Source organism: Vanellus vanellus, assembly GCF_965231255.1.
Source record: "Vanellus vanellus genome assembly, chromosome: 5".
NCBI lineage: Eukaryota > Metazoa > Chordata > Aves > Charadriiformes > Charadriidae > Vanellus > Vanellus vanellus.
Genome location: NC_138910.1, coordinates 70713144 through 70739678, shown reverse-complemented (window position 1 = coordinate 70739678; position 26535 = coordinate 70713144). Strand labels below are relative to the sequence as shown.

At 55.2% G+C, this 26535-nt stretch overlaps 2 protein-coding genes across 3 annotated transcripts in view; both read right to left on the bottom strand.

Moving 5' to 3' along the window:
• RPS8 (ribosomal protein S8) overlaps positions 1-26535 on the bottom strand; it is a 530873-nt gene that overhangs the window by 117040 nt on the left and 387298 nt on the right. The window lies entirely within an intron of this gene.
• The window catches only part of RNF220 (ring finger protein 220), a 225571-nt gene that overhangs the window by 66052 nt on the left and 132984 nt on the right, over positions 1-26535 (bottom strand). The window contains exons 3-4 of the mRNA XM_082483171.1: positions 21405-21534; positions 6747-6792 (exon numbers count right to left, since the gene is read on the bottom strand). Coding sequence (XP_082339297.1) covers positions 6747-6792; positions 21405-21534 — 176 coding nt within the window. The remainder of the gene's footprint in view (positions 1-6746; positions 6793-21404; positions 21535-26535) is intronic.

Sequence of the window (26535 nt, the reverse complement as noted above, 5' to 3'; positions counted from 1 at the left end):
GTAGCTCCCGACACCCTCCGTGGACCGTGCAGTTCTGCCGAGCTGGGCTGCGGCGTCTGAAAATGTTTCCGCAGTCTCATTGCAGTTAGGAACAACATATAGTTCACGTATATAAATACACGGGCAGGTTTGGCATGAATCGAATGCGCATCTTGCAGCCGGTGCGCCAGCTGCCGCAATCCCAGTCCGTCGCTCTCCCGAACTGCTCCTCCCTGCTCGGTCGGAGGAGCCGTGGGCAGCTCGGAGGCGATGCCGGCAAGGGCAGACGTGCCGACACACCGCCGGCTCCCGACCCACAGGCGCTGGAGGAGCGGCCCCGGGGCAGCACGCGGGGAGGGGACGGGTGTCAGGGTGCAGCCGTCGGCCCGAGGAAATGGATGGAAATTGCCGGCACGTGCTGCCCCCAGCCCGAAGCGCTGCCTCTCGCCGGCAGCCGGGGCAGGTGTCAGCGCCGGGAGAGCCCAGCCGGTGCCGCTGACATTCTGCTGCCTCTCAAGGCCAGTCATTTGAGAGTATTAAAGTGCTGGACTCCTGCTTTCTGATAGCCCTGGAAAAACACAGGGAGTCTATTTTTCTTAAACAATCCATCACAGCTGCTGTCAGCAGAACAAATACCCTAACCCCGCTTTTTATGTATCTATATGGCCTTTTTTATTTTATTTTTTTATTTATTTATTTTTTTTATTTTGGCACAAAGTGTTCCCTGCTTGATGCATTCCGCTTTAACTCTGCCGTCTAAATAGGTACTTATCACTTAACATGGAGGTGATGGCTTGACATGTTTTCTGTCTCCTGCCCTCCCCTCCACGGTAGGGAAGCCGTCAAAGTGTTGCTAATAGCTGTTATCACTTGGGAACTGTAACCCGAAAGCAATGAGTGATACCAGGCCTTGCTGTGATTTTCCCCCTTTACTCTGCTAGCCATTTTTTATGTTATTGCTGGAGGATCCCTGACACAAAGATGCTACTATTAGAGCTGAGTCTCCTAGAAGCTTTTGGAGGGTCCACATTTGCTCCCGGGAAAGTTAGAGGTAAAATTATCTAGTGGCTTTTAGCCGGCAGAGATAAAGGTGGGATGGAGCTGAGGATGAAAGGCTTAAATGTGAGAAGGGTGTGAAAAGTGAACAGAAATAACGGTATCAGCAGCTTCTGGCCTTTGCTGAAGGATGCCAGTGGTCCGCAAGCAGAATAAACTAACAGAAATGTGAGCTACTGATTTATTTCTGTGCATGTTACAGTCACACCTGGGATTGCAATCGAGCTCTGGGTCCTCCTGGGCGAGACACCAGCTACACGGTGGGGAAAGGGGCCCCTTCCAGCAGAAATGCCCGTTGCGGATGGAGGGGGAAAGAGTTCTGGCCAAGGTCTGCCGGGGTCTGCCAGCCTGTCTGGCTCCCCTCCGGGACCACATCCCTCTCCGCTCCTCCTGCCGAACGCAGCGGTTTCCCCCGAATTAATGGGAGGGCACAGCTGTTCGGCCCAAGGGGAGCGAGGGGCTTTGTTTGTTCACAGGGTAATTTGTTTTATGGAATAAAACCTGGCAGAGATTTTTTTTTTGGAGTGGCTCTGGTATTTATCACCCCGAATTGGCAGGGAGCGCGTTCGGCTGACACTCATCCTTGGTAATTTCCCCTCCTTCGTGTATCTGTGGGCTGTTTGCGTGTCCCTGGCCTGGCCATAGCTTTGCCACAATGCTCAGATTTAGCTTTCTCACCTTTCCTTGTAAATCACTGCTACAGAGGGAGGGGGCACAGATACCGTGAGTGACTTCTCCAACACCACCACACACCCCCCCACCCCCCCAGTGAGTCAGTGACACAAGAGAAGGAGTTAAAACCCTGGGGCCCTGACACCCGTCCCCTGCTCCTACCACCAGACACCATAGGGAGAAGTTAAATGATTGTGCTAGAAATTTCATCTCGAGCGAGGCAGCTGGGAAGGGCTTAATACAGACATTCTGTCAAGGTTTAAGGCTCCAAATCTTCCTTGCTTCAAAGCTCTTTCTCCTTGGAGGGCTTTAGTGGTCAAATTTTCCTCTAGGTGCTGTAATTCTCTCTCAAACTGCTCGGTGAAGCTGTAAAATCACAGGGTTGGGTGGGGGAATCAAAGGGCTCCCGCACTGTGGCTCGGTTCCCAGCTCCGCCGGAGGTCTGGGAGCAGCGTGCTGGCCGCCTGCCTGCGGGCACCCTCCGAGGCGCTGGGCGCACACCTAAACAAACCGGACGCAAGCATCCGCTGGGCGCGGGAGATGGGTTTTGTTCCCGGCCGCTCGCTTCTGTGTTTGTCCGTAGCAAGAGCCAGCGCACGTGCTGGCCCGTTAGGGGGAAAGGGCGATTTGCCGTCGTGTATTAGGATGCAGCAGTGGAAAAGGAATGCCGAACCCGCCGCGAGAGCTGGGATGCTTCACAGAGCCCAGCCCCCTCCCCTTCAGCAGTCAGTACCGGCACTTTCAGAGAGGATATAAGAAGGGTCAACGGACGCCGTTAGGTGACAGGTAACAGCCGGCAGCTAATATCCTGAAATTTAGGGGTTGAGATCTCTCCGGGCAGAGGTGATACCCCACCTAGATGAGGGCCTGTGGAGGAAAAGCCACAGGCCAGACAGGCAGTGGCAAGGAAGTGCTGTTAGGTAGTTAGGAGGACCTGGGGACGCTGAGTTACTGCTGGCTGCTCAAGGAAGAGCAGGAACAGCTGGAATTTGCTCATACACCTCACCAACATGGTTTCAACTCATCGTGTGCTCCTCTCCTGCACAACCCTCCTTGCAAGAGACAGTCAAGGCAAGAGGGGAAAGGTAAGGGGAGAGTGTGAAACCCAGGAACGACGCGTGGGGGAACTGCATGCTGCTGACAGCTGCCTACTGACTCCCAGGCCGCCATGAGACTGTACGGAGCCCATGGTGTTGTCGGTACACCTCCGCAAGACATCCCTGATGCCTGGCCTGCCTGAAACATGGCCTCTGGGCATACAGGGGAGTGCTGCAGGGAAGCTCTGGGTTCACAGAGGTCTGGGTCATGTGTCCTTCTGAGTGGCTCTGGTGTTGGGTTTCCTTATGGTGACCCAGGACAACAGTGAAAGGTTAGCGAGCAATGCCCAGCCCACACCGGTGAACAGGACCATGGAGCCGAGGTCTTTAGCTCAGCAAGAGCAAGGACATCCTCCATCCCTTCCCATGGGCGTGAAGCATCTGTTCCCACCAATGCAGAAACTTCTTGGTGATGAATTTCTTTTCCCACCCTTCCACTTCCTCCTGGTGTCTCAGACATGTCATCAGAGGATACTATGGATGTCCAGGACTCTTCTTGAAGTCCAATACCTGAGGAAGACCTTTCCCAGAGCAGGGCCACTGGGTGTGCTTTCTGCAAAGGAGATGGGCTTTCAGCACTTTTTTGCACCTCTGCCTTCTGCAAAGCACAAGCATGAGTCAGCTCAGCAATACCAAGTTGTCACCTTGATCCGTGGGGGCCAATGGGCTACCTGGCTCTCAGCAACATGAAGTTCAAGGCACAAAAGGCTATCACAAGCCATGGGGTGAGCATCCAAGCTTGCAATTAGGGACAGAAACTGCAGCTGGAAGGAGACAGTGCGGTTGCCCTTGCACCTTGTGTGGGCCACGGGACTCCTGAAGACACCAAGCAGCTATCTCAGGCCCTTCTCCCCAGCCAGAGGCTGGCAGAGCCCAGCTTGCTGTCACCAGCTTTCCTAAGCAAGTGGCAGTCAGGGTTGGATAGAAATCTCATCCTGAGGCTCACTGTGCAGGTTTGTCATCTGCTTGTCCAAGTGGCTTGTCCATGCTGGCATACCACCATCGATTGGGCTTTGTCACTAAGAGAAAGCAAACAAGGATCCTGAACGGTGCAGAGAGATGTGGTGCTCAGCGCTGCCCTCCCAGCTGCCTTCTCAGAGAGGGAGCCCCGGCAGTGAGCAGACGTGTTGGCTGGAGCCCCCCAAGCTTGCAGCCCTTGCTTGGCCATCACTGCCTCTGTCGGCTCCGATAATAGAAGAACCTGATACAATAATCCTGCATTCATCACATCCCACGTTCAGTGATTGGATTTTCTTTGACATATTGCCATGAAAATTGACCCAGTGCAGTGAGTGACAGCTCTTCAGGGGCAGGAAAGCGGCGAGCAAGGAATATGCGTTTACATCTGGGCTTTTATTGCCAGGAGAGACATTTGCCAGGGCAATGGCAGGGAAGGGATGGGAGCAGAGCCAGGAGACAGATCGTGGGGGGAGTTAAATCGCCTGCCCTCAGCTGCACCCCAGGAAGAGCCTTAAGCCAGCACAGAAGCAGCGACAGCCCATGACAATATATACAAATGCTCCAAATGAGTCCTAAAGTGGTCTTAAAGCCACCGGTGACCACAAAGGTTACACTTTTGGTAACATCAGCCTGCACCCCGCCCCAATTGCCACGTCCCTGGGTGGAACCAGCATCCCCCTGCCTGTGCTGCCTGGGGATGCTCCCGAGGGATGGGGAGGTGCAGCCCCTTTCTCCCGCTGCTGAGCTGCTGAAGCTGCCGGCCCTGTTGTTAGCACCAGGAGAAGGACCAGCCAGGAAACCTTGCAGCAGTCCCCGCCGTCCCCGTCACTCCTTCCACCGGTGCCCAGGATGGGAAGCGTGACAGGGCACAGGTCCCAGCTCTTCCCAGGCAGTGCCTGCCAGACCTCCAGCGATGCCTGGGTGCCTGGGCATGGGCTGCAAGCCCACCCGGGGGTCTGTCCCCCATCTCTCTGCCTGACACCCCTGTTAAGGATGGCCCAGAGGCCCAATTTTGTCCCCAGCAGGACTTTCTCGGCGGGACTTCACATCCTGATGGGCTATTCGCACCCCATGTTGCAGATGCTCAGTGGGCACAAAGGGAAAGAGCAGCCTTCATCTCCCCACCACCCTCCTCCTCAATCCCATGCGGTTACAAAGGAGCCTTTAATACCGAACTCAGGTGAAGGTGACAGCGTGTGCCTTCCCATGCCACACAGGACTTGTCTCCCAGCAAAAGCCACCTAGAAATAATGAATCCTCCTGGGCTGAGAGGCTTTCAAGCTCTCAGAGAAGGGAATGAAAGATTTCCTGATTTCACCCTCTCCCTCCCTGCTCTCCTGGCTTCTTGAAGTTAATGTTCTTAGCCCCAGACGTGACGGGCAAAGGGAAAAGATCCATGTGGTGACAGGGGACGATTGATCTCTTTTACATAGAACGACGCTCCAGTCCCAGTTTAATCCCCTCGCTCAAGGCAAATGGGATTCTTTGTCAATGGAAACTTCAAAAGCCCAGCCCTGCCGTGAGATGGACCTTCTTCTTTATCTGGTCTCTGTCAGTCACTCGCCGTGTTTCCCTCCAAACAGCTAATCTGTCTTCCTAGCCGTCCTTCTCCCTCGCAGGCGATGTGTTTGGGACTGTTGAGTTATCTACACTCAGACCTGACGAGGAGGGAAAGGGAAGCTTGCAGAATAAAGCTGCTTTCATTTTGTGGGTGCCCTTTCCAGCTCCTTCGAGATGTCCCAAGGCAGCCTCACACTCTATGGATTATCAGCGGCGGGTGGGTTTGGGAATTGCTTTCCGCTCTGCTTGTTTTTCATGGGAGAAATAGTCAGGTCTCCACTCTCCTCCTGGTCTCCCCTGGGACAGGGCACGGGAGACAGGGATAGTCACACAGGAGATGGGAAAGCCAAAAGGTGTGGAGCACTATGGAATGTCACCACGATCCTTATTTTCCCTTGTGGCGTTTATTTCGGAGGTATCCCTGCCTGCCAGGAACTTGGGTCAGCACGGTGGCTCCCTGGCCCCCCTCTCTTCGTGGGGCAGACAAGGTGTTGATGTGCTTGGCAAGATGCCCAGTCCCAAGGGGAAAAGGAAAACCTAGAGCTGAAATTTCAGTCACCGTTTCTGACATCACGTGCCAAAAATGACCCAAAGCTTCTGGGGAAAAAAAAAAAAAAAAAAAAAAGAGAGCGAGACCTGAAGTCGATTCTATTAAAACAAGCATCAAGACGTCTTCCGTGAGAGATGCCCTGAGCTCTCCTGGAAGCCCGGAGCCTCCCTGGCTTGGACTGTGTCACCAGAAGTGTAGGAGAGCCTGGACCACTTGCCTTTGCCCACCTTGGGGAGCACAGCGTGGATTTCAGAGGCTGTGCGATGCCCGGCTGCCCTGCAGCGCTCCCTGCCACCCACCTGCCTGCCCAAGCTCTCACCTTCCCATTGCCGTACCATATGAAGTCCAGCTAACTGTAATACTAATTAGTAAATTATGCCCATTGCAGCCATGTCTGTGCATTTAGTATTTTTGCATTCTGAGCCAAGGGGATGGGAGGTGGTCCTGGAGGGGGGGATGTGGCTGAGATGGGGTCTTTTAGTGATTTGGGCTCCTCCTCAGGTGTGCTTCACTCCCCCGGAGGCAGTCCCACTCCCCTCTTCCAGAGCTGGCATATGGCTCTGGCTCCAGGAACTCCCGCACATGATTTCCCAAGCTGAGCTCAGTCTGCATTTGATCAGCTCTCATTAGCTGTCATTAGCCACAATCTGGAGTCCTGGAGCCCACTGGGTCCTTCAGCTCCACCATCCCTCGGCTGCTTGGCTGCTCCAGCCCAGTGGGTGCACGGGGGCAGCAGCGTCCCTCAGCGCTGGCCCTTCCTGGGGGACACCGAGTAGCAGGACAGGGAGTGGGTTGGGAAGGCGAGAGGGTGTAAAGAACATCCCTCGGGGAGGGGTGGGGGGTGAATAGTGTTCCGAGTTGTGCTCACTTACCTTGGGGGTGCCCGCTGCCATGGCATCCTTCAGGATGGAGCTCTTGCTGCCAAGAGAGAAAAGAATGGGGTCAGAGTCACAAAACCGCTGCGGTGGGCAAGGAGGGGAAGAGCTTTGAGGGATCTCAAGAGGTCAAATAGCACATGGCTCCCCCTCCCCAGACCAATGAGACCCTCCTCACCCTGGCCGGAGGGGCATGGGAAGGACAGCAGCACCAACTATTTCTCCAGCTGGAATAAAACGGTCCTACGAGCGGAATCCCCAAACCCAGACACACGATGCCGAGTCAAACCCCGAGTCTCCCCCTCCTCGGGGGCTTGCACATCTGCTCTCCCAGCCCTGGGGAAAAGCGGGGAGCAAGCCTGCAGGGGCGCTGAGAAGAAAGCCAAGGAGAGGGGAGCGGAGGTGGTGAGCCCTGTGTAGGGTCAGGAACGATAGGGAAAAAAGGAGGGAGAGAAAAAGGAGATTAAACTGGCGTAAGAGCAAGGGAAAGAAGATCCCCTCAGCTCCAGTCGCGCTGTGGAGGCAGCAGCTCCGCCGGGGGCTGGAATGATTTGTTAATTCAGCTTGTTCCCCATTTAGCAGGGAAGGAGGTCCCCGGCACGGTGCTCCTCCTCGCCTGCCCTCGCCAGCGGGAGATGCTATAGATTTAATAACACCTTCCCCCCTCCAGACAGGTTAAACTTGAAACAATTACATATCAAAGCCGACATGGCGGGGAGGCCTGCACTGTAATTTTTTGGTTATTAAAGTAATCTCTCTCATGTAAATTCTCCTGCTAACATGCTGCAAACAGCATTAGGAAATAAATTATTTCCCCATGATTCGATTTGTCAATGCAAAGCACCTGCAGCAGGCAAAAGGCTCTTGAAATATGTTGCCAAGCCCGGTGCCTGTGCTTGTAAGTGCACGCCAGTGGGGCGGCTGGCTCCCAGCTCCCCCCAGCCCTGGGGAGATGATGGATGGGTGGGCGGAGGGGGGAGGTTAGCGGGGGGAGGCGGAGGTTGGGGAGAGGGGGGGCGGGAATGGAATTGTGTTTAATAACAAAATTTGTATGCAAGCCTGCATCCCAGGCTAAGGATGAGTGATCGGCAGCCAGAAAGTATTAAAAAGCCTCGCTAAACAGATGCTGACAATAGAACAAGACATATCAAATCAGATCTACTTCAGAAACATTAATATACACACGCACACACGCTCGCCCGCGCGCGCGCGCCCGGCCCCGCACACCCGCGCTCCTTTCTTCTCAATCACAGCAATATGGGAGACATCAATAAATTTTTATGAGACTTTTAGAAGATCAACACGGTACTAGATGTGACAAAAAAGCAATGTGCCTGTCATGTTCGCTTTGTCGGGGACACTTTAGCCCCAGATGCCGAGCTGCAGTGGCAGCGGGGAGAAATTGAATTTGGCTGGCTTTAATCTGCCTTGATTTGGCAGATGGCTGGGTGTTATGAAATGAGCAGGGATGGAGGAAGGTGTTTTCTCCTGGGGCTACGGACCCCTCCTCTCCCGGTGCCACCACCCTTGCCCCCCACCCCAAAACGGGGGGAAACACACAGTTATCCATCGCCATCAGGTCACCCCAAAAGCTGCAGTTCTGCTCCTGGAGCAAGCGGCTGCCGTTCCCGGGGACCACCGATCGACAGGGCTGGGCCATCACCTCCCTCGCAGCCCCCCTTCCCTGCGGGGGTGAGCTCCTGGATGCTTGCTGAGGGGGATGCAGGATGTCCCCCATGCCCCGTGCCCCAGCTCTGCCCCCCCCTCCCCCTGCTTTCGGGAGGCGATGGGGAGCAGGGTCGGTCCCCGCAGTCCCCGGAGATGCAGCCCTGGCATCACCTCCAGCCTGCGCCCCAACGCGTGTGACGGGAAGGACTTCCACCCCCTCCCCGTCTCCAGCACTACCTTGAAATTTCTCAATCGCCCAAAGTGCGAAACAACTTTTTTTCCTTTTATAATCCAAACGCTGGGTTAAAAAAAACAACAACTCATTTCCTCCCTTGTCTTGTTAAAGGTGTTTAAAATTATTCCTTTCAGAGGGAAAGAGGAAGAATCTCATTAATTCCTCTCAGAAATGGTGTTAGTGCCAGGAAACTGCAGTTTTCAGGATGTGAGTCTCTGGTCAGCCAAAAGGCCAAGCCTCTGCCATTGGGACTGGTGTGGAAGGGGACCGATTTAGATAAATTCTCCCAAGTTATTTTATTCTTCATTTGGAGGATTATTAAAAGCCACCCCCCTCCTTGCAATTTAGCCCTACTCTATTGCTGATAAGAGTTTGCAATCTGTTTTTATTTATTTCCAGAGATGGGTCGGGAATGGGCACGAGCCCCGGTCACCCAAGCCCCAAGCCCCTGCAATTTAAGGGTGCTTTCCTCCGTCCCACTAAACAGCCCCCCGAATTACAGCGGCTGCGGCCCCCCGTGCCTCTTAAGGATGCCGGCAGCGGGCTGAGAAGCGAAAGGCCGTCAGCAAAGAGAAACCTTCCCCTCCATAAACACCGCAGACGAATTTAAAATGGTAAAAGGGAAATCAAGACCTTTAAAGTTCAAACACTTTTCGGTGCCTTTTAAAGTTTTTTTCGCTCTAGGCCCTCGCAGAGAGCGCAATCTTTGGAGACCTTGGGATTCTCTTTAATCACCCAGCCAGGCTGCAGTGGTCTGAAATGATTACACATTTACATAGTAATAACCCCAACACTCCCCACATTATTTCATGGCTAGCATATTTCCACTCGGCGAGTGATCCATGTGTTTTAAATTATAACCTGTACATAGGAAATTAGTTACTAAGTACGATATTCACGGGCTCGTCTGACACTTCTAATTAAGGTGATTTACACAGAATTATCCTACGAAATAAAAAAATGGTGTTTTGCTAGCTAATAAAATATAATTACTACCCGCTTTTATAAGTTACAGTTAGTTTTAATCTATTTGGGGAATTGTTTATCTAGTTCATTACAGCAAAACAACTTCTTTCCCTTTCAGGCAACCCCCCCAAACTACCAAAGAAGACAAGAACCGCCCTGGAAAGACCCAGCAATTTGGGCAGCCGCCTCCTCTCTTTCCCGATAGGTTTGCGTTTCCAGGCGATATGAGGCCGCTTCCTCGCTAGCTCCCTGTCTCGGGGCTGTGACGCCGGTCCTGGCGTTGCATTCGTGCATCCCCACGGGTTGGGGTGCCCTCGCGCCTCTGTGGGGACAAAATAAGGTCCCTGCTCTGGTGCTGCTGCCCAGCCCTGCTGCCGTGTCACCCATTAACCTCAACAGGAGCTGCACGGCCAGGTCCCCACGTGCCTTGGGGTGCTCGCCGGGGACCCATCACTCCTCTATATTAGAGCGTATCAGCTTTAAGAGGAACGTTTGCCCTCAGCAAGGCCCTCCGCAACGAAAGCAAGACTCGGGCTACAGGACAGACACGCAGATGTCTTTTCATGCTGGGCAGGGATTTGGTTAGGAGCATCCCCAGGTGCAACTGGGAATCCCCTGGCATCTCCCTGAGCGAGCCCCAAGGGGCTGGTCAGACCCATCGCTCCCGTCCTGATGTCCCAAAGGGCAAAGGGCAGCTCAGCACGCTGAATACGTGCCCTCTTTACCCACCGTCTTGGGGTTTCTCTACTCCTGCCGTGGTTGCCGTTACATACAATGATCTGCACGTTTATTTATATATTTTTTGTTATGGTCCTGCCTTTTGAGGTGTGCTTGCCATAGGAGAAAAAAAAAAAAAAAAAGCTCAGCAATATGCAGGGAATAGTCCCTTATCATCCCCATGAATGGAAGCTGCTGCTTCCCACACGGAAAACCCAGGGTGTGAGCTGAAGGTTAAGTGATCTGATTGTGTTTTACCAGGGGCAAGCTGGTGCTTGTCCTTTTCCTTTAAGCCTTTGCTCTCGCAAGCTGTTGTAGGAATCTGTAGCTTTCCTCTAAAAGAAAAGAGAAGTTTTCTGGGTGCCCAGACAAGCCGAAGCCCTGCTCCCCACAGGAGATGGCTCGGCAGCTGCCGGGCAGAGGACCATGACCCAGGGTATGCTATTGGTGCCCGGAGCCCACCAGATGCAGGCAGGGCTCTCGCTGCCCCCCGCTCCCCCCCCCAGCCCTGGCAGAAGCCTGGTGCCAGGCAGCTGCCCCAGGGAAGCAGGGCAGGAGCTCTCCTCCTCCGTGCCCACCATGGCACGGGCGCTGACCATGCTGGCACCTGGTCATCACCACAGCATGCCAGAACAAGGGTTGGGAAGCTCTGCTGCTACAGCTTGAGTGTTTTCCAGCACAAGGAGACCGAGAGGTGTGCTCAGAGGGGACATTGGGCACAGAGTGGTGATGGGATTCACCTGAAGTCTCAGTGCAGCCAGAAAGAGCCCCAACGCTGTGCACCGGACGTCGCAGCCGCTTGGGCTCCCCAGGCATGTCCAAAGGAGATCTCTGCAGAAACCCCACCCAGAACAAGGCAGGGCTTATGATAAGCATCCATCAAGGAGGAAGGGCTGAGCTCAGTATGTGGCATGGCAGCCACCCTCCAGCAGCACTCCTCACTCGTAATTAATAACAACTGCAAGAGAAGAAGTTCCTTGAGCTCGGGCAGGTACAGTTGTTTGTGCTCATCCCTTAACGACATTGCAGCCAGAGGAGGTTTAAAGAGGTGGTAAGAGGGCTACTTCTATGCCGTCCTCCAGCTCTGCAACCCTTCTGCACAACTCTCAGTAGCCCTCTGGACTTGATGAGCACCAGCCAGGGCACGTGCAGCTCCTGCGTGAGAGCCCACAAAGCCAAAAGGTTTCTAGCAGCCGCGGCCAACTGATGTATTTCTTAAAAAAAATAATAATCCAGGGGAAACACTTTATTTTTAGCTGCAAGACTCGCAGCTCAAACACGCAGCCTCGGGACAGGAGCCCCGGCAGCAGAGCAAGCTGCCCGCAGAGCTGCGGGGACGGCTACGCCAGCTGTAAATAAGCAGTCTCTGGGAAGAGAGAGAATTGGATTTTTGTGAATGCCAGTTTAAATAAGTGGAAGTGTCACTTGAAGCCTAAATAAGGAAATGGGAGCTTGATTATTTTTTTTTTTTAAACTACACCAGGCCAAATCCTCACCTAGCCGCAGGTGACAGCCCCCGGCGCGGCCGGGTGTGATCCGTGCCGTCAGGAGAAGCACGCTGGGATTTTTAACCTGGTGTGGCTCCGCTAGCGGCACCTGCTCCAGGTGCTGCTTAGAAGATCTTCTGCATCCCATGATGGGGAAAGGGTCCAAGTGATAGTAAAAATTGCCAAAGATGCTGGAGTCAGGACTAGAAGCACTCTGCACCTACAGTCTCCCGGTCAATATTTGTGAGACCTCAATGCTCAACACGGTCAGATGTGATGAACCCGACCCCACAGGGCAGCCGCCCGCCTCCCCCAAAGAAGCGATGCTGCAGCAGAAATGCAGCAGGATCATAAACCACTGTGGCATGACCTGACCACACTAAAATCCTCTATTCGCTCTGTGCCATTTGCACCCCCGGCTCTTTCTCCCCTCTCGGGCTTTCTCTTTATCAACCCCGGGTACCCCATGCCCCTGCCGGGAGCCCCCACTCAGAGTGGGCAACAGATTTCTGGGTGAGGACGTGGTGGTCCGCATGCGCGGGGCAAAGCAGGAGGCTGGGGTGGGAGGGTTGTTCCATTTCTCTCCCACTATTTGAAAAAGGAGGTGGCTGGAAAAATAAAGAGAAAAGTCGGAGGGAAAGGTCATGCATTAGATTGATCTGGGGGGCTCTTTGCTACTGCGGCTGTAATGACTGTTTAATTATTCCCAGCTCACGTGGCAGTTCAGAAGAGGCTCCGCAGAAGGCATGCATCGCTTCAGGGCAAATAACTGACCGAAGATTTATTTCTCACCCTTGGGTTTCCGTGCACCCCTTCCTAGGGCTCCCGCTGCGCTGGGAGTCCGTGGCAGAGGAAGGCTTTGCCCGCTGAGGTCCCAACCCCCAGCCTGCAAACCCATGCCCTGGGGTCTGAAGGCACTTTGAGGAGCATTTGTAGCGCTTGACCCACAAATTTCCTCACCCACTGCGCTACCCTGGAAGCCCTGACCCATGAGAAATGCTCTCCCCCATGGATTCCGGGCAGCACCGAGCTGCTCTGCCTCCCTGGGCTCTGCCACGGGAGGAGAGGAACGGGGCATCTCTAAGCGGGACAGGCAGCTCTGTGGCTTGTGCTCTCTCTGCTGGAGAAGCTGTGGATGAAGGATCCAGGCTGCTGTCATTGCCAGCCTCTGAGCGCACGGGAGGAAGGTGGGGGGTCTCTCTTCCCTTTCTGTCCACGATTAATCTGCCACAGTGAGGGGCAGGGACACAAATCAGAGGGGGGATGAAAGAGGATAAATCCACGGTATCAGCAGCACCACATTTGCTAGATAATAAACAGACTGCTCTCCTCATAAATTTCCCTCCGTTCCCCCACGGTTCCCCGCCACTGACACCGGCGGGTGCAGAGCTGGACTGCTCCTGGACTTTCTGGTGTCCCAGATGGTGGGGAGAAGCTCCACCGGTGAAGCCTGGGACACTCCACCTTCACCCCCCCCCACTGGAGTGTAGTGGGGGCTACAGGATGGCACAGCAAAACCCCATCCAAGCTCACGGGCTTTAGAGTGTGCATGGGACACCTCAGCTGACTGCGACGAGGTGATCCATATCAGTGTGTAAAGTGGGTGGGATAAGCACTAGAGACATCAAACACTCTTTAATTTCCTTGGTATTTCCACTCTTCATCTCAGTCCCCCCAGGTGTGGCTTGCTCTCTCTCTCTGCCCCGGCACACCACCGTGTCCTCACTCCTCATTTCGGCAACAGCCAGCTCACGCGCTTCACACCCCGCGGCAGGGACGTCACCCCGGTAGCTGCCTCGTGGTGGCAGGTGGCCCTGCCTTCTGCTTGGGTATCACCGAGAAGCTGGCACTTCCAGGCAGGTTTCTCCGGTGATGGAGTGTGTTTAATTTAAATTTGGCAGGAGTCACACTGCTGGAGAAAGCTTCAGGTGATGCCACTTCCCACCCTCCTGGAGATGTGTCCGTGCCTGAATCTGGATACCTGTGACACTGGAGCTGATCTCCTACACGGAACGCCTCTGCTGTGGAGCAGCATGGGATACCGTGGGGCAGGACCCGCTCCCTGGGGGAGGTTGGAGCAGAGCGGGATGCAAACGACCCCTCCTGTCGGGTCCCCCCCTGGAGCAGTTGGGCATGGCGCTGAGGCTCCTGCGTGCGGGGACTCGCACACGGGGAGAGGATGGGGTAACATCACAGGTAATGACCTGCTCGGTTCAAACACCTCGGGGGGTGCCAGAGCCCTCCGGGCAAGTCCCCGGGAGCCCCAGGCTGGCTGACCACCTTCCCCACGGCGTGGGGAGCGGGTGCTGCAGGGGAGGTACCCAGTCCCACCTCGCCAAGCACTGTCAGGCACTTAATAGTACCTGTCCCCACCATCTCCCTGGCCTGGATTTATGCCTTGAGGGGTCACCTCTGGCGAGACTCTAATAACACGACTTTATTAGCTTTCTTGTTCCTTCTTTAAGATACAGGAGCAAGGGGGGAGGAGGGCAGCGGCACCTCGGGAAGGAGCGGGGGGCGTACGGATAGGAAGCAGCTGCCCTCGCGATTCCCCTTCTCGGTGACAAGGGGGAGAGGGAGAAAAATGACGCTCCCTCGAAATTTATCATGCACCCAATTACAATGTTAATTGGCAAGTCCCAGAAATCAATTAATTCGCAAATTTTTTTCAATTAAAAATTAAGATAAATCATAAAACGTTATTAAGCAAAGGCCAAACTCTGTGAACTTTTTTTTTTGTAGGCATCTGGCTTTTTTTTTTTTTTTAATTTAAATAAAAAAAAGAGCTGTGTTGCCAAAGCCCGATGCCCTTGAGTGCCTTTGCTGAAGCGCAGGGGGCTGTCATCAGCAGGACTGGGCTGAAGACAGATAAAAAAATATCGACCAGTCGGACACACTGCTTCTGCTTTATTGATCAGGCGGGAATTTAACTTGCTGTGCATATCCACCGTGTCAGCAAGGGCCACGGGCGAAATTAAAAGTACTTGGCTTGGAGATGTCGCCTTGATACCGGGGGGTGGGGAGAGAGGGAGGGAGAGGGAAGAAGAGGGGGAGAAAGGGAAGAAAGGAAAAGGAGAAGGTGGGAAAAGAAGAGGGAAAAAGAAGGAAAAAAAAAAAAAAAGACAGAGAGAAGTTGAGGAGCAGGAGGTTGTGATGTCTGCTTTGCCCCAGTTGCAATCTCACTGGTTGGCCGGAGCTCCTTGCCCTCCCTGGAGCAGGTGTCTGCTGCGTGCAAGGGAGGGAATTAGCATGTATTTCAATGGAGCTTTGGAAAAAAAAACACCTTCCCACTCAAAAACATCTCTAATCTCATTCAGAGGCTGCGGGACCTGCAGTGTTCGCTGCACAAGAAGTCTGGGGAAGTACCTGGCCGTCAAATTAAAGTCCCCAGGCATAAATCGAGGAGACCTGAGGCGAGAGCCATGACCCTGATGTGACACATGACAACAGAGCTAATTCGGGTTTTACACACTCTATTTATCCTGCTGGGCCTGAAAACGTGGCCACTCGCCCTTCCCAGAGCAGCCGCCCACGCCGGCCTCGGGAAGGTCTCCTCCAAGGGCCCTTTGGGACAACACAGTGCTCAGCGGATCCTGCTGGAATGAAACAAACCCTTGCCTGGGGCAGCGCGAGGAGCAGCCGTATTTAAACACGGGGTTCCCTGGGCAGGAGGGGGGCACGTGCCACATCTTATAACTTGCTCTGGGTCCTTATCCTGACCAGGAGTAACATAGTAAGTCCATGTCATTTGGCATGCAGGGACCCCAGGAATGGTGTGCTTCTCTCCTCGTCCATCAGCAGGAGTCTCCGATGCAGACACTGGGGGGTTAGCGTGGGATGACTTTAATCGGAAAGACCGCGAAACACTGGGAAAGCGACCTGTGAAGGGATGCGAAATCCAGGATGTGTCTCCAGATGCCTGGAGACATCTCCCAAAGACAATGACCCTGCCTGGAGTGACCAGACCATCTCCTAAGGTTCCACAGCCTTCATGTTTTAGCTATATTGCCAGCTTCCTCCTTACTCCTTATCCCACCGGGCCCGGAGCTGCCTCTGTCCCCTCAGGAAGAGCTCACGGGGAGGGAGGATTAAGAACAGTGAGAGGAAAAGAACACACTTGCAAACGAGGGAGAGCAAGCTTCAGAGGGACACCAAAGGAAGATTTAAACCTGGGCAGAGGTGCACTGAGAGCTGCTACAGGAGGTAGAGCACCACAGTCCCATGGATGGCTCTTTTCCTCTGACATTAATCAAAGTTGGCTTTGAGAGTCAGGCTAAATCCCCCATCCGGGCATTTTACCTGCTTTGAAACAGACCTCCCGGCTGCATCTTGCTCTGCCCTTACACTATTTGGTTCCCTCTTTGTGACAGCGTCTTTGAGGTCACCAGAAAACAGCTCACAGCACTTTCCATTTGCACCAAGGTGAGAGACCCTGGTGCCCTCTGTGTTCCAGGAAATGCTTCGTAATCAGAGAATCAGAAGAGAAATTATCCCCTGACACACCAGAAAGGTCATCAGGGGGAATCAGTAGCTCCTGAGATGCTTGGTGCGCAGGGATGTGTCCCCGAGAGCTGCTAGCCCAGGCTGGGAACAGCCAACAGGTGGGCACGGGCTTTAAAACGCAAATATGCTCAGATTAAGCATTCGATGCGGAGGAAAGAAAGGAGGAAAAGTGAAGAAGGGGAGGGTTTGCACAGCTAAGGTGCACTGTGAGGACAGTGTCACCCCCCCATCTGCCCACCCACCCACATCCATCCCTGGAGGCACCCGCCGAGCACCCTGGGCAGCCGTCGCACCATGCCCAGCCCTGGGATGCCATAGCACAGGCACAGGTAATATTCCAACATGGCACGAGGACACTGCTGGCTACATCTGGCAAGTTTAGAAACCTCTTTGAAGAAGAGGAAAGAGCTGAAGATAGTCCCGTCTGAGCTCACACAGTCCTTCAGCTGCAAAAGCAGGAATAGGGTTGGCATGGTCCAGCTCGCTGCTCCACACTCTGGGCCATTCCCCGGCTCTAATGATACACCGCACGTTTTTGGGGAGGTGAAATCACAGCTCTGAAGCATAGGTTTGCTACTGGTAACGCAGGGAAGAATCTGCTAGCTGTCACACACGGAGATAAAAATGCCCCTCTGCCCAATAAATTTTTTAAAAGGAGCATTGCATTTTCAAGAACAGAGCATCCTAAAAGGCACGTTTCCCAACCTTCAAGTGCTTGACTCAGCAGCTGCAATATTTGTAATGTGACTTCCTAAGGTTTTTCAAATGGCCAATAAATGCCTCTTCCCCAAACTCCAGCCAGGGGCTCAGAAAGCACCAGGGACCCACTGGGGACCATCAGCTGAGGTGCGCTCCGCAGCTCCTACTGCCTTCTTTCCCCCTCTTTTGTCCTCAAACACATCTTCCCTCCCACCCCAAACTCAAACCACAGCCCCAAACCTGCCCCTTCTCCACCCAGCCTCCCCTATCGTCCCCTTGCAGCAGGTTGTCCTTTTTGGTCACTGCCTGGGGAGCCGCAGGCAGGATTTAAGGGTCCCCCAGCGCACCGCCACCTCCGCTCATACTATTTACCTGCAGTGACCTACGCCGCGATACACTCATACGCACACGGGGATGTGCGTGCCTGTGTGTGCCTGTCCTGAGGGACACCCGTGGGTGCTGCTCGGGAGCGCCGCGCCTGCCCGCGCTCCCCGGGTGGCCCTGAGCTGGGGAAATGCGTCCGCAGCCGAAGCACCAGCCGAAGCTTGGAGCTGGGGCCATGGGCAGCTCCAGAAAGAGTCTCGCATTTCAGTGCGCTTTATGGCAAGCCTTTAAATACGGATGAGGTGTAAAACAGGTGAATATAAATTGAGTGAGGACGGGAGACCTGCATCTAGCGCGCTGATAAGCTTCACGCGCCCAAGCCAGGAATATTCACGTATTCCGCGGCGACCACTCCGGCTGGGGCACAGGGCATCGGCGTACGCAGAGGGTGGCTGCTATTATTTCTTGGTTTTACCTTGGTGGCACTTAGCTGCTCAGCTGGGGACCGGCGCCTTTGGCTCACCGAGCTGTACGTGCAGCACAAGGAGAGCATCCCTTCTGCGCAGCGCCGCGGGGCTGCCCCTCGCCCGCCTCCCGCCCTCGGCTGCTTTGTGCTTGTGCTCCGCGAAGGTGAGCTGCTAGGTGGTTCCTCTTCGGAGGAGGAATACCGACAGTCTTGCCTGGCAAGAGTTAAACCCCATAAAACCAAGGCTTGTAGTTTTGTTTTCTTTCAATTTATACCCTTCACTTAAAGAGGGGGAGGAAAAACAGAAAGGAGGGGGAGAAAAAAGAAAGCCAGGTGACATATTCTAAGAGGGAGCACCGAAAACGTGTTAAGCACTTCAAAATCTCATATATTCAATCGGCCTCTGGCAAGACATCTGCCTAATGTTAGCGCTTAAATATCCTTTTCCATTTTACATGCATTCAAGTCTCATTTGAGCGAAATGAAACGGTATTATTAAAGGGAGATTTTGCACAAATGGCCTGAATTTGACATGTCAAGTTCAATGAGGCTGTTACATATGTAACACCGAGAAGGGCTCGGAGGCTGCCGGCTCTTGAAACAGCGCCAGTGGCTCAGAAATGAAATTTGCATTCAGAGAGCCTTGCCTCGCCACGCGGAGCGGCGCACGGGGCTCGGCCGGACTGGCGCGGGGTGGAGGAGCCGTGGGGCGAGCACAAGCAGGTCTCTCCCGGTGCTTGGGGAGACTGGACACACCAGGGAGGCAGCAGAGCTAGAAACTCAGGTCCCTCATTTCAACTCAAGCCTGCTTTTGCAAGGGAAAACTTGAGCCTGCACCAGGGTTGGATCCTCCTGAGTGATGTTCGTCACCGGTCCGAGGGCTGGTGTCCATCCCCTGGGCAAGCACAGCCCCTTGGCATGGGTGGGTGCTGCCCTGTGGCTCAGCATGGCTCCTCTTGCCTTGGTGTGTGATGCTCCAGCTGGGTATACCTTGAGATGTCCCTGCCCTGAGGTCAGGATGGTCACACCAGTGCTGCCCATGGGGAAGAAGGGCTGTCCCTGTCCCTGGGGGCTAATAAATCCCATCCCCACCAGCTGAGGAAGGGGTGCATTGGTGTGGGTGGGGTGCAACCCCAGGCTCCCGCTGAGCTGGGACCATGGGTGGCACCATCCAGGTGGCTCCTACAGCTCCCTTGCATCTCAGCCCCAGGAAGCTCCTGTGATCACCTGGTGGGGCCCCTTTTCCTCCTTCCCTTCCCCTACCCTTCTCCGAGTGATGTCGAGCTGGTGATGCCCGAAAGCCCACATGATTGCTCAACGCCCGGCAGAGGCGATGGTGCGGGGCAGCCCCTCCACCTTGCTTCTCCACCAGCCTCTCCCCTCCTCTTGATCTACCTCTACGGCAGCATCTCGTCTGGCTGACCCTGCCGCACAGCCCCGTGGCTATGCTGCCTCGGGGGAGGTCCCGGCACACGGGGAGCCCTGGTGCCGTGCCAGGAGCTGATGCGGCACCCGCCAATTCTCTGGTGCTGCAGGCTCAGCGGGCGGGGGGGGATCTGCCTTCCTAACCCCAAGCGCTGGAAATTTATGATTTTGTTGCAAATCGTTAAGGTTTATTAAAACTTAACAGCGTAAGCCATGATTGGCTGCATCCTCTTTAAATTAAAAAAAAAAAAAAAGGCCCTTGGAAAGCAGCCCCCCTGGTTCGCTTCTCCCCATCAGACTGATAAGTAACAGCTGCTCAGCCATTTCGGTAACGAGTCGGTATTGGCAGGGAGCGGCCAGGGCTGCCGGTGCCCGTCACGTTTATAGGCCTACATTTTATTTTTATGTTTATTGGGTTATTTGAGATCATTATTAGTTTCTCTCTCCTCTTGTTGATGTGTTCTTGCTCCCGGCTCCTCCAGGCGGGAAAAGTGGGGGAATGGGAGAAGGGGCCACCCGCTAGACTGAGCCGTCCTGCCAGAGCCGGGCAGCGTGCAGGAGCTCGACCCTCTCGCATCCTGCTGCCCGCTATCGCTGCCTGCGATTGCTGCCTGCAATTGCTGCCTGCCCTGCCTGCTGCCGCCGGCTGGACCCTACCTCGCTCCCCGCCGGGACTGGGAGAGACCGTCCCCGCGCAAAGCTGCTGCGTTTACAGATTAGCCTCCATCGCCTGAATCCATCGACTAGATTGAACGTTATCTATCACGCTACGGAGGGAGTCGTTATTTAATAATTAATAAAGACCTCTGATTCTTCTTCGCCGCCTGCGTGGCCGAGCAGAGCGGGCCAGGGAAGCGAGGGCAAGCCAGGGAGAGCTGTCTCCTCTCTAACTGCTGCTGTTATTTAAAGGAATAATGCCATTCTTTTTCATTTGTCAGCTGGCCCACAATGGCCCTTGTCATGCTTTATGATTTAGGGTTTCCTTTCCTTTCCCATTAAACGCCACCTTCCCATCACCGCCTCGCGCCAGCCAGCCTCCGCTCCTGGCTTGCGGTTTCAGTTTCACTCTGATATTGGCCCAACTTCTTTGATGGGCTCCTCCGAGCACTAATTGCTTCTGTTCATTTAAACCTGTTCACTAATTTGCAGTGGCCCTTTATTAAGTTGGATGCAGCCCAAATTACACCATAAATTACGCTCGCAAGGGGACTGGGTGTCGCGGGGGATAAATGGGCTGCCTGTTCCCTGCCCTCCCCCTCCCCTGTCCCCCCCCTCCGTCTTCCTGTGCAGCGCGTGGGGGATGCGGGTCCCAGCCGGGGGCTGCGGGGGCCAAATTTGGGAGATCTCAGCCTGGACCCATTTGGGGAGGTCTCTCTTTCTCTAGCTAAAGCTGCCTCCTCCTCCCTTCATCTGCAACAGCTATCGCTCAGTCGCAAAGACGATCCAAGCCGGGCAGGGATGGATTCTGCATCCCCCGCACTATGCACAGCCACGTGCACCCCCGTGCCCCGGCACACACGCGTGCGCGCACACACACACACACACTGACACGCACACTCTCCCTCCTCTCCTACCACCTGGTGACGTAACTTTGCTTCTAGTCGGCACTTTGATTCTTTTCCTCACCTTTTAATGACCGAGGAATTCATTAATAATTGAAATAAACACGCTCTTTTCCAAGGCTGCTGAGTTTTATTAAGGCAGGGGCAGGGATCTGCCAACCCTTGGCTGCAGCCGTTTCCTAAATAACTGCTAGCAGTTAAAATGCAATTATTATTTTTTTTTTTAAATAGGGGACTTTGCTGTGCTGAGGGAAGAAGATGGGAGCTGAAGGCAGCCGAGGTACAGTGCGCACCGTTGCTGCAGACCTGCTCCATCATAGGACGTCACACATTCTGTGACTCTGTGATTCTGTGGGACATGAGCAACATCAGAGATGCTCACCCTGAACACACGTCCCCAGGGAAAGGGGTGTCCATGCCCTCTGGGAAGCATTTCTGCCTGGCTTTACCGTTGCGGTGAACGCCAGGGAAATGTTTCTGCCCCGCTGGCTAGCGCCAAATCTCCCGTATCTGGTAGCTGTGGGTACCACCATCTCCTCTGCTGTCTGCGGGTGCCCCGGCTGGCTGACCGGGGATGCTGGTGGACCCCAGGGAGCTGCTTACCTGATGTTCAGCTGGGTGAGCTTCTCCAGCTCCTGCTCCATGTGCTCCTGCAACTCCCCGGGGCGAAGGAGGACCTGGCAGATGGGGCAGATCGGAGCCTGGCTGTCAAACAAAGTCGCTTTCTTTTTGCCTGCAGGGAGGAAAAGAGGGGAGAAAGCTTTAGCTCTGTTTGGCTGCCATCAGCATCGCCTGCAGTCTGCCCTGGTCCCTGTCCGAGCTGAGGTCTGAAACCCAGGGATTTTCTCCCAGTGTATCCCTGTTTCTCTCCCTGTCCCGTGCTCCCTGGGGCAGGGACTGGCTCTGTTCTGAAGTGGGACAGCCAGCGGCCTGAGAGCATCCCAGCCCTGGCCGTGGGCCCTCCAGTCTTACAGGGAGAGCAGCAACAGCCACATTTCGGGAGCGACCCTGTGCAACCCCGGCTTCCCCAGTTTGCGGTGCAGGAGGTGTGATTTGGGACAGCTGGATGATGCAGCACTACCCACTGTTCCTGTTAACTAGTAACAGTAAATTAAGAAGAGCCATCTTCATCCTCCTCGGCACTCCTGAAGTCGGGTGGGTCAGGATCACCCCCCCTTAAGGGCAGAGCCATTCTCCACGGTGGGGAGGCAGAGGAGACCCCGCAGCGCTGGGCTGCGGATGGCAGGGAGCAGCTCGGATGCTTGGATGCTCGGCATGGACGCCTCAGCAGTCACTGGGGATTGCTCACCCCATCCCCGGTCTGGGATGGGGCCCCTCACCTTCCCCGCACCTCCAGACCCCACAGCCGCCCTCACCCCGAGTCCTCTGGGGCTGCATCATCCCTGTGTGAGATCTGGGGGTGCCTGCGGACCCCGATCCCAAGCTGGGCTGAGCCCTGGGTCTGCCTTGGAAGCAGGGAGCTGCCTCAAACCCTCCTGACCCCAAATCCTCCCCGCCGCTTCCCTGCCCAACCACATCTCCCTGGTTCACTCCCCGCTCCTAAGCCAATTTCCTCCAGCTCGGAAACTTTATTGCCCCCTATGTAAGGAATATACAGCGTCTATTTAACATAAAATAAAACTCTAAAGCAAACAATGAAGTTTCAATAAAACGGAGAAGCCGGCGGGTCTCCAGGCCCCCCTCTCCCAGCTGTATTAGCAGCTCTGCTCATGAGAGGGCGTGCGGAGCCCGGCTCAGATGGCTCCGGCGGGGAGAAACATGCTTTATAGCCGCCTGTTGTCATCTAACGTGAACCCTCCTGCTGGATTATTTATTTATGTATTAGACATGGATCAAATTGGTTAAATCCGAGTGAGAGGCAGTAATGCACAATAAAGCAGCCGGCGCTGGATACGAGGGGGGCTGCGTGCACTGTGGCCTTCCAATCAAGAGCCCAAAGGTGCCATTTTATGGCTCCTAACGATGGCAGAGCCCAGTTAAATGAATCCCCATTAAAGGAATAGACCTTCTCAAAGTATAAAACATAGGTGTGAGCGGCTTTACTGGGTCCCTGCTGCTCACTGTATAACCGCCTGGCGCAGGCATTTAACGAGAAGAAGGGTGTGAAATAAGTTTGAGAGTCACCTTGGCTCATCCTTGCCTTCCCGCAGGACACAGCGTACGCGCCTGGAGGGAGCGGGGCTGTCGCCGGGACGTTGCCTGCCCTTTTCTTTAGCCCCTGTATAACAGGTGGGGGAAACTAAGGCACGAGGGACAAGGTGGAGCAGGCCAGAGCTATGGGGCATCCCCTCCCTCCCCAGCTTCTCCAGCCACTGGGAACTCTCCCATTTGCAGAACTAGGAGGAAAAACTCAGCCAGTCTCTCCTCCAGATGTGAGCCGCTCCTGACGGCTCCCGGGCAGAGCCCCGGCAGACCTCAGGCACCTCGGCTCCTCATCCCCACCACCCTTCTGCTGGGGAGGACACAGCGTGCAGCCTGTCCAACTGGGACCATCTTCCTCTCTCCTCCTTCCCTTGTGTTTAAATAATGCCCAGAACCCAACCCGAACCCAAACAACCACCTCCCGCTGACCCTTGCGGGAAAGGTCGGCATTTCAGTAATTCCACCTTCCTCTTGGAGCTTTTCCACTTTTGTGTAGCGGGGGCCCAAAATAGCCCAGGAGCGTCCCCGACCACCTACTATTTATAACCCCAACTTCGCAGCAGCAAAACAATGGAGCCGTCTGAGTCTCCCTCCCAAAATAAACAGGCAGCCTTTGAGCGGACGGGAAATCCTGCTGGATCCCCGCTGTGGGGTGTGCAGATGGATGGGTAAACAGGCTGCCCTCCGCCCTACCGTGCCGCATCCCTGCTCCCAGCCCAGGCCACCGCCGTGGGGGCCCCGATTCTCCCCTCTGCCTGCCACCCACATCTTAGGCTGGTGGGGCAGGGATGCTCTCGGCAGCACTGGAGGGTGAACCGGAGGTTGCATCCCAGGGTCCCTGCTCTCCGGGGAGCCCAGGGGTGTTTGTTTGCTGGTGGAGGTGATGGAGTATGCCGGACCACAGCGCTGGGATGGGCAGCCTTGGCCCGGGAGGTGCAGCTGGGGTCCCTCCTGGGGACCAGCTCTGTTGCACCAGGCTGGTGGCTTTTTTAACCTCCTGTGAGCCCGGGTCCTCACTCCCTGCTTGGTTCTCCAGGGCTCTTCCATGGACTTCATATCCCTAAGCAGAGGTGACTTTGGATTTCGATGGCCAGGGCAACTAGGAGGGATCTCAGGCCACGGGAAGGAGCCTTGCTGCCTTCCATGGCCACTTCCAACCCCAGCCCAGGCCAGCAGGAGAAATGAGCAGCAATGGCCTTACCCACCAGCTACAACAACGATATGGTGACGAATTCGTGCCAAGGAAGGATGTGACAGCTGTCACCCCGCATCCCTGTGACAGCCGGGGAAGATCCCCTTGCTCCAGTGAGTAAGGGAGGTGGGTGCTTGCACTGAAGCAAGGGCTTCCAGAGGGGCAGGAGAACAGGGACCCAGACATGCAGCCAAGTCCCTGACGTACAGATTGCAAAGCAGGAGACAGAAGGAGCCCCGGCTCCTGGCCCAAGGGGCTGACAACCGTGCTTTTGCAGGAGCAGGGCTAAGTGCGAGTGACAGGCGGAAGGGAGGGATCATCTCCCATGCCAGCAGGACACCTACGCAAGCCTCCCCAGGTCTGCGAAACCCGCTGCATGCCTGCACTGCCACAGAGGCTGCCGGTGGGATGCGTCTCCCCAAATCAGCAGCATCCGCATCCGCAGCATGCCCCCGAGCCGGGCACAAGCCCATGCTGTGGTGTGTAACACCGGGCAGCGGTACCCAGCTCCGTGGTGTGGGATGGTGGGTTGTGGGGAGGGAGAGGACAGGCATTGCGAGTCCTCAGGTTTGGGTTGTGAATGCAAAGGTGGAGGGAGATGCGCACATCCCGCCTCTCCTCTCCAGAGCAGGAACATCCTGGTACCCACGAAAAAGCAAAGGATGCTGCACTGGGCGTGCGGCTGGACCGTGCTGGGGTGTAGGTGCTTACCCCGCTCAAGGGAGTGAAAGGCATTGATGTGCCCAGGGCAAAACGAAGGGTCCATATCCCCAAGCGAGCTGGACCCACTCCTGCCCCAGCAGCGAGTGCTCCCCTCTCTTCCCTCCCTGCCCTGTGCCAAACCTGCTCCTGGGAGACCCTGAATGGCTCTTTTCAGGCTTTTGTTTTTTGGCAGCTGTGTTTTTGTTTTCTTTGCCCCTCTCTCTCTCCCCTCCGCTCTCTGCTTACTCAGTAGGCTCAGCTCCAGTGTTTACCCTCCTCGGCTCTGCCGTGCTTCCCCCGCTGCTGACCCCCCGCTCGCCAGTGCCAGAGAGATGAAAAGGCAGAGCCTTGGTGCTCCCGCTGTTTGCACGGTCTCCTGGGCTCCGCGGAAATGTTTAACTCCAAGTGTTGAAACCGAATATTTCCTGCTCTGAAAGCAGAGGGCTCGATGCGCAGACGCACCCCTGCGTGGAGGAATTTGTCCACAGGCCCCGTCGGAGGGCGTCTGCAAATGGATCTCAGCCCAGGTAGGGACCGAACCGAACCCTCCTGGTCCTGCTGGGGATCGAGGGCCAGATCCTGCCTTCAGTTACACCAATACCGATCCGACATAATTCTCCTGGGTCCGCCAAGTCAGGCGTGATTCACCGCAACGTGACTGCTAATGGGGCCCGGGCTCCAGGCTGGGAGCTGGGCTCAGGTACCGGGGATGCAAGTGTGGCACTGAACAGGCGAGAAGGCATGAAGCCATCCCTGCTCCCACCCTGCATCTGTGCCCTGGGATGGAGGAGCTGACAGCATCACGAGGCGTTTCCAGGCCAGTCCTGGGTAGCTCGGCAGGGAGAGCCTTTCCCTCACATGCAGAATGGGGAATGCGGCTTTGGAGAGTATTTAAGTGTGGAAAAAGGGACCCAACTCGCCAACAGCCATGACAGCATGTGATGTATACAGCCCCTCGTCACTACGCAGCACAGAGTAGATGATGCTCCCAAGTCACTCTGAATGAGTGAAGTTACAAGGCGTAAGGGCTCACTCTGCCCAGGAGCTCAGCACGTTGCCAAATGAATGGAATAAATTGTTTATAATTCAATTGCTCAGCTCCGCTGATGGCTTACTGCACAGCCAGGCGCCTCCCAGGCACTGCCACCACGGGTGGCACAGGCGGTGGCAGTGGGTAGGGGACACTGATGGGAGCAGCTTCCCTGCTGGGGATGCGCTCACTTTTTCCTAACAGCCCTTCACTGGACAGACCCCGGGGCATCTGCCCAGATTCTGGGGCACCTTCTCCCCACCCCATCCTTCCTCGTGGCCATCTGAAATTTGCCCTCAGGAGGGCCAGCTCTTCTCTCCCAGCTCTCGATTTCTCCTATCTCAAACTGTTTTCCACTTGTCTGAGTACCAAACTCCCCCTCCTCCCAGATGCCTCCCTCCACCTCGCCCTCCTATTTCCTCTCTCTCCCTCTTAAACACTCCATCATTTAAACCCAATCAAAGCCAGTTGATCTGAAACTCTTCTGAATAGAAATGACCCCACGCTGGGGCCATGCAGCTCCGCGCGCCGCTTCGGGGGCCGCACTGAAACCAGGTGGGTGGTAATGGAAGTGCTGACACAGGCTCCTTGACAGCATCGCCACTGCCAGCGCCTGTAATAATCCCTCCCGGCTCCCCCGCAACTCG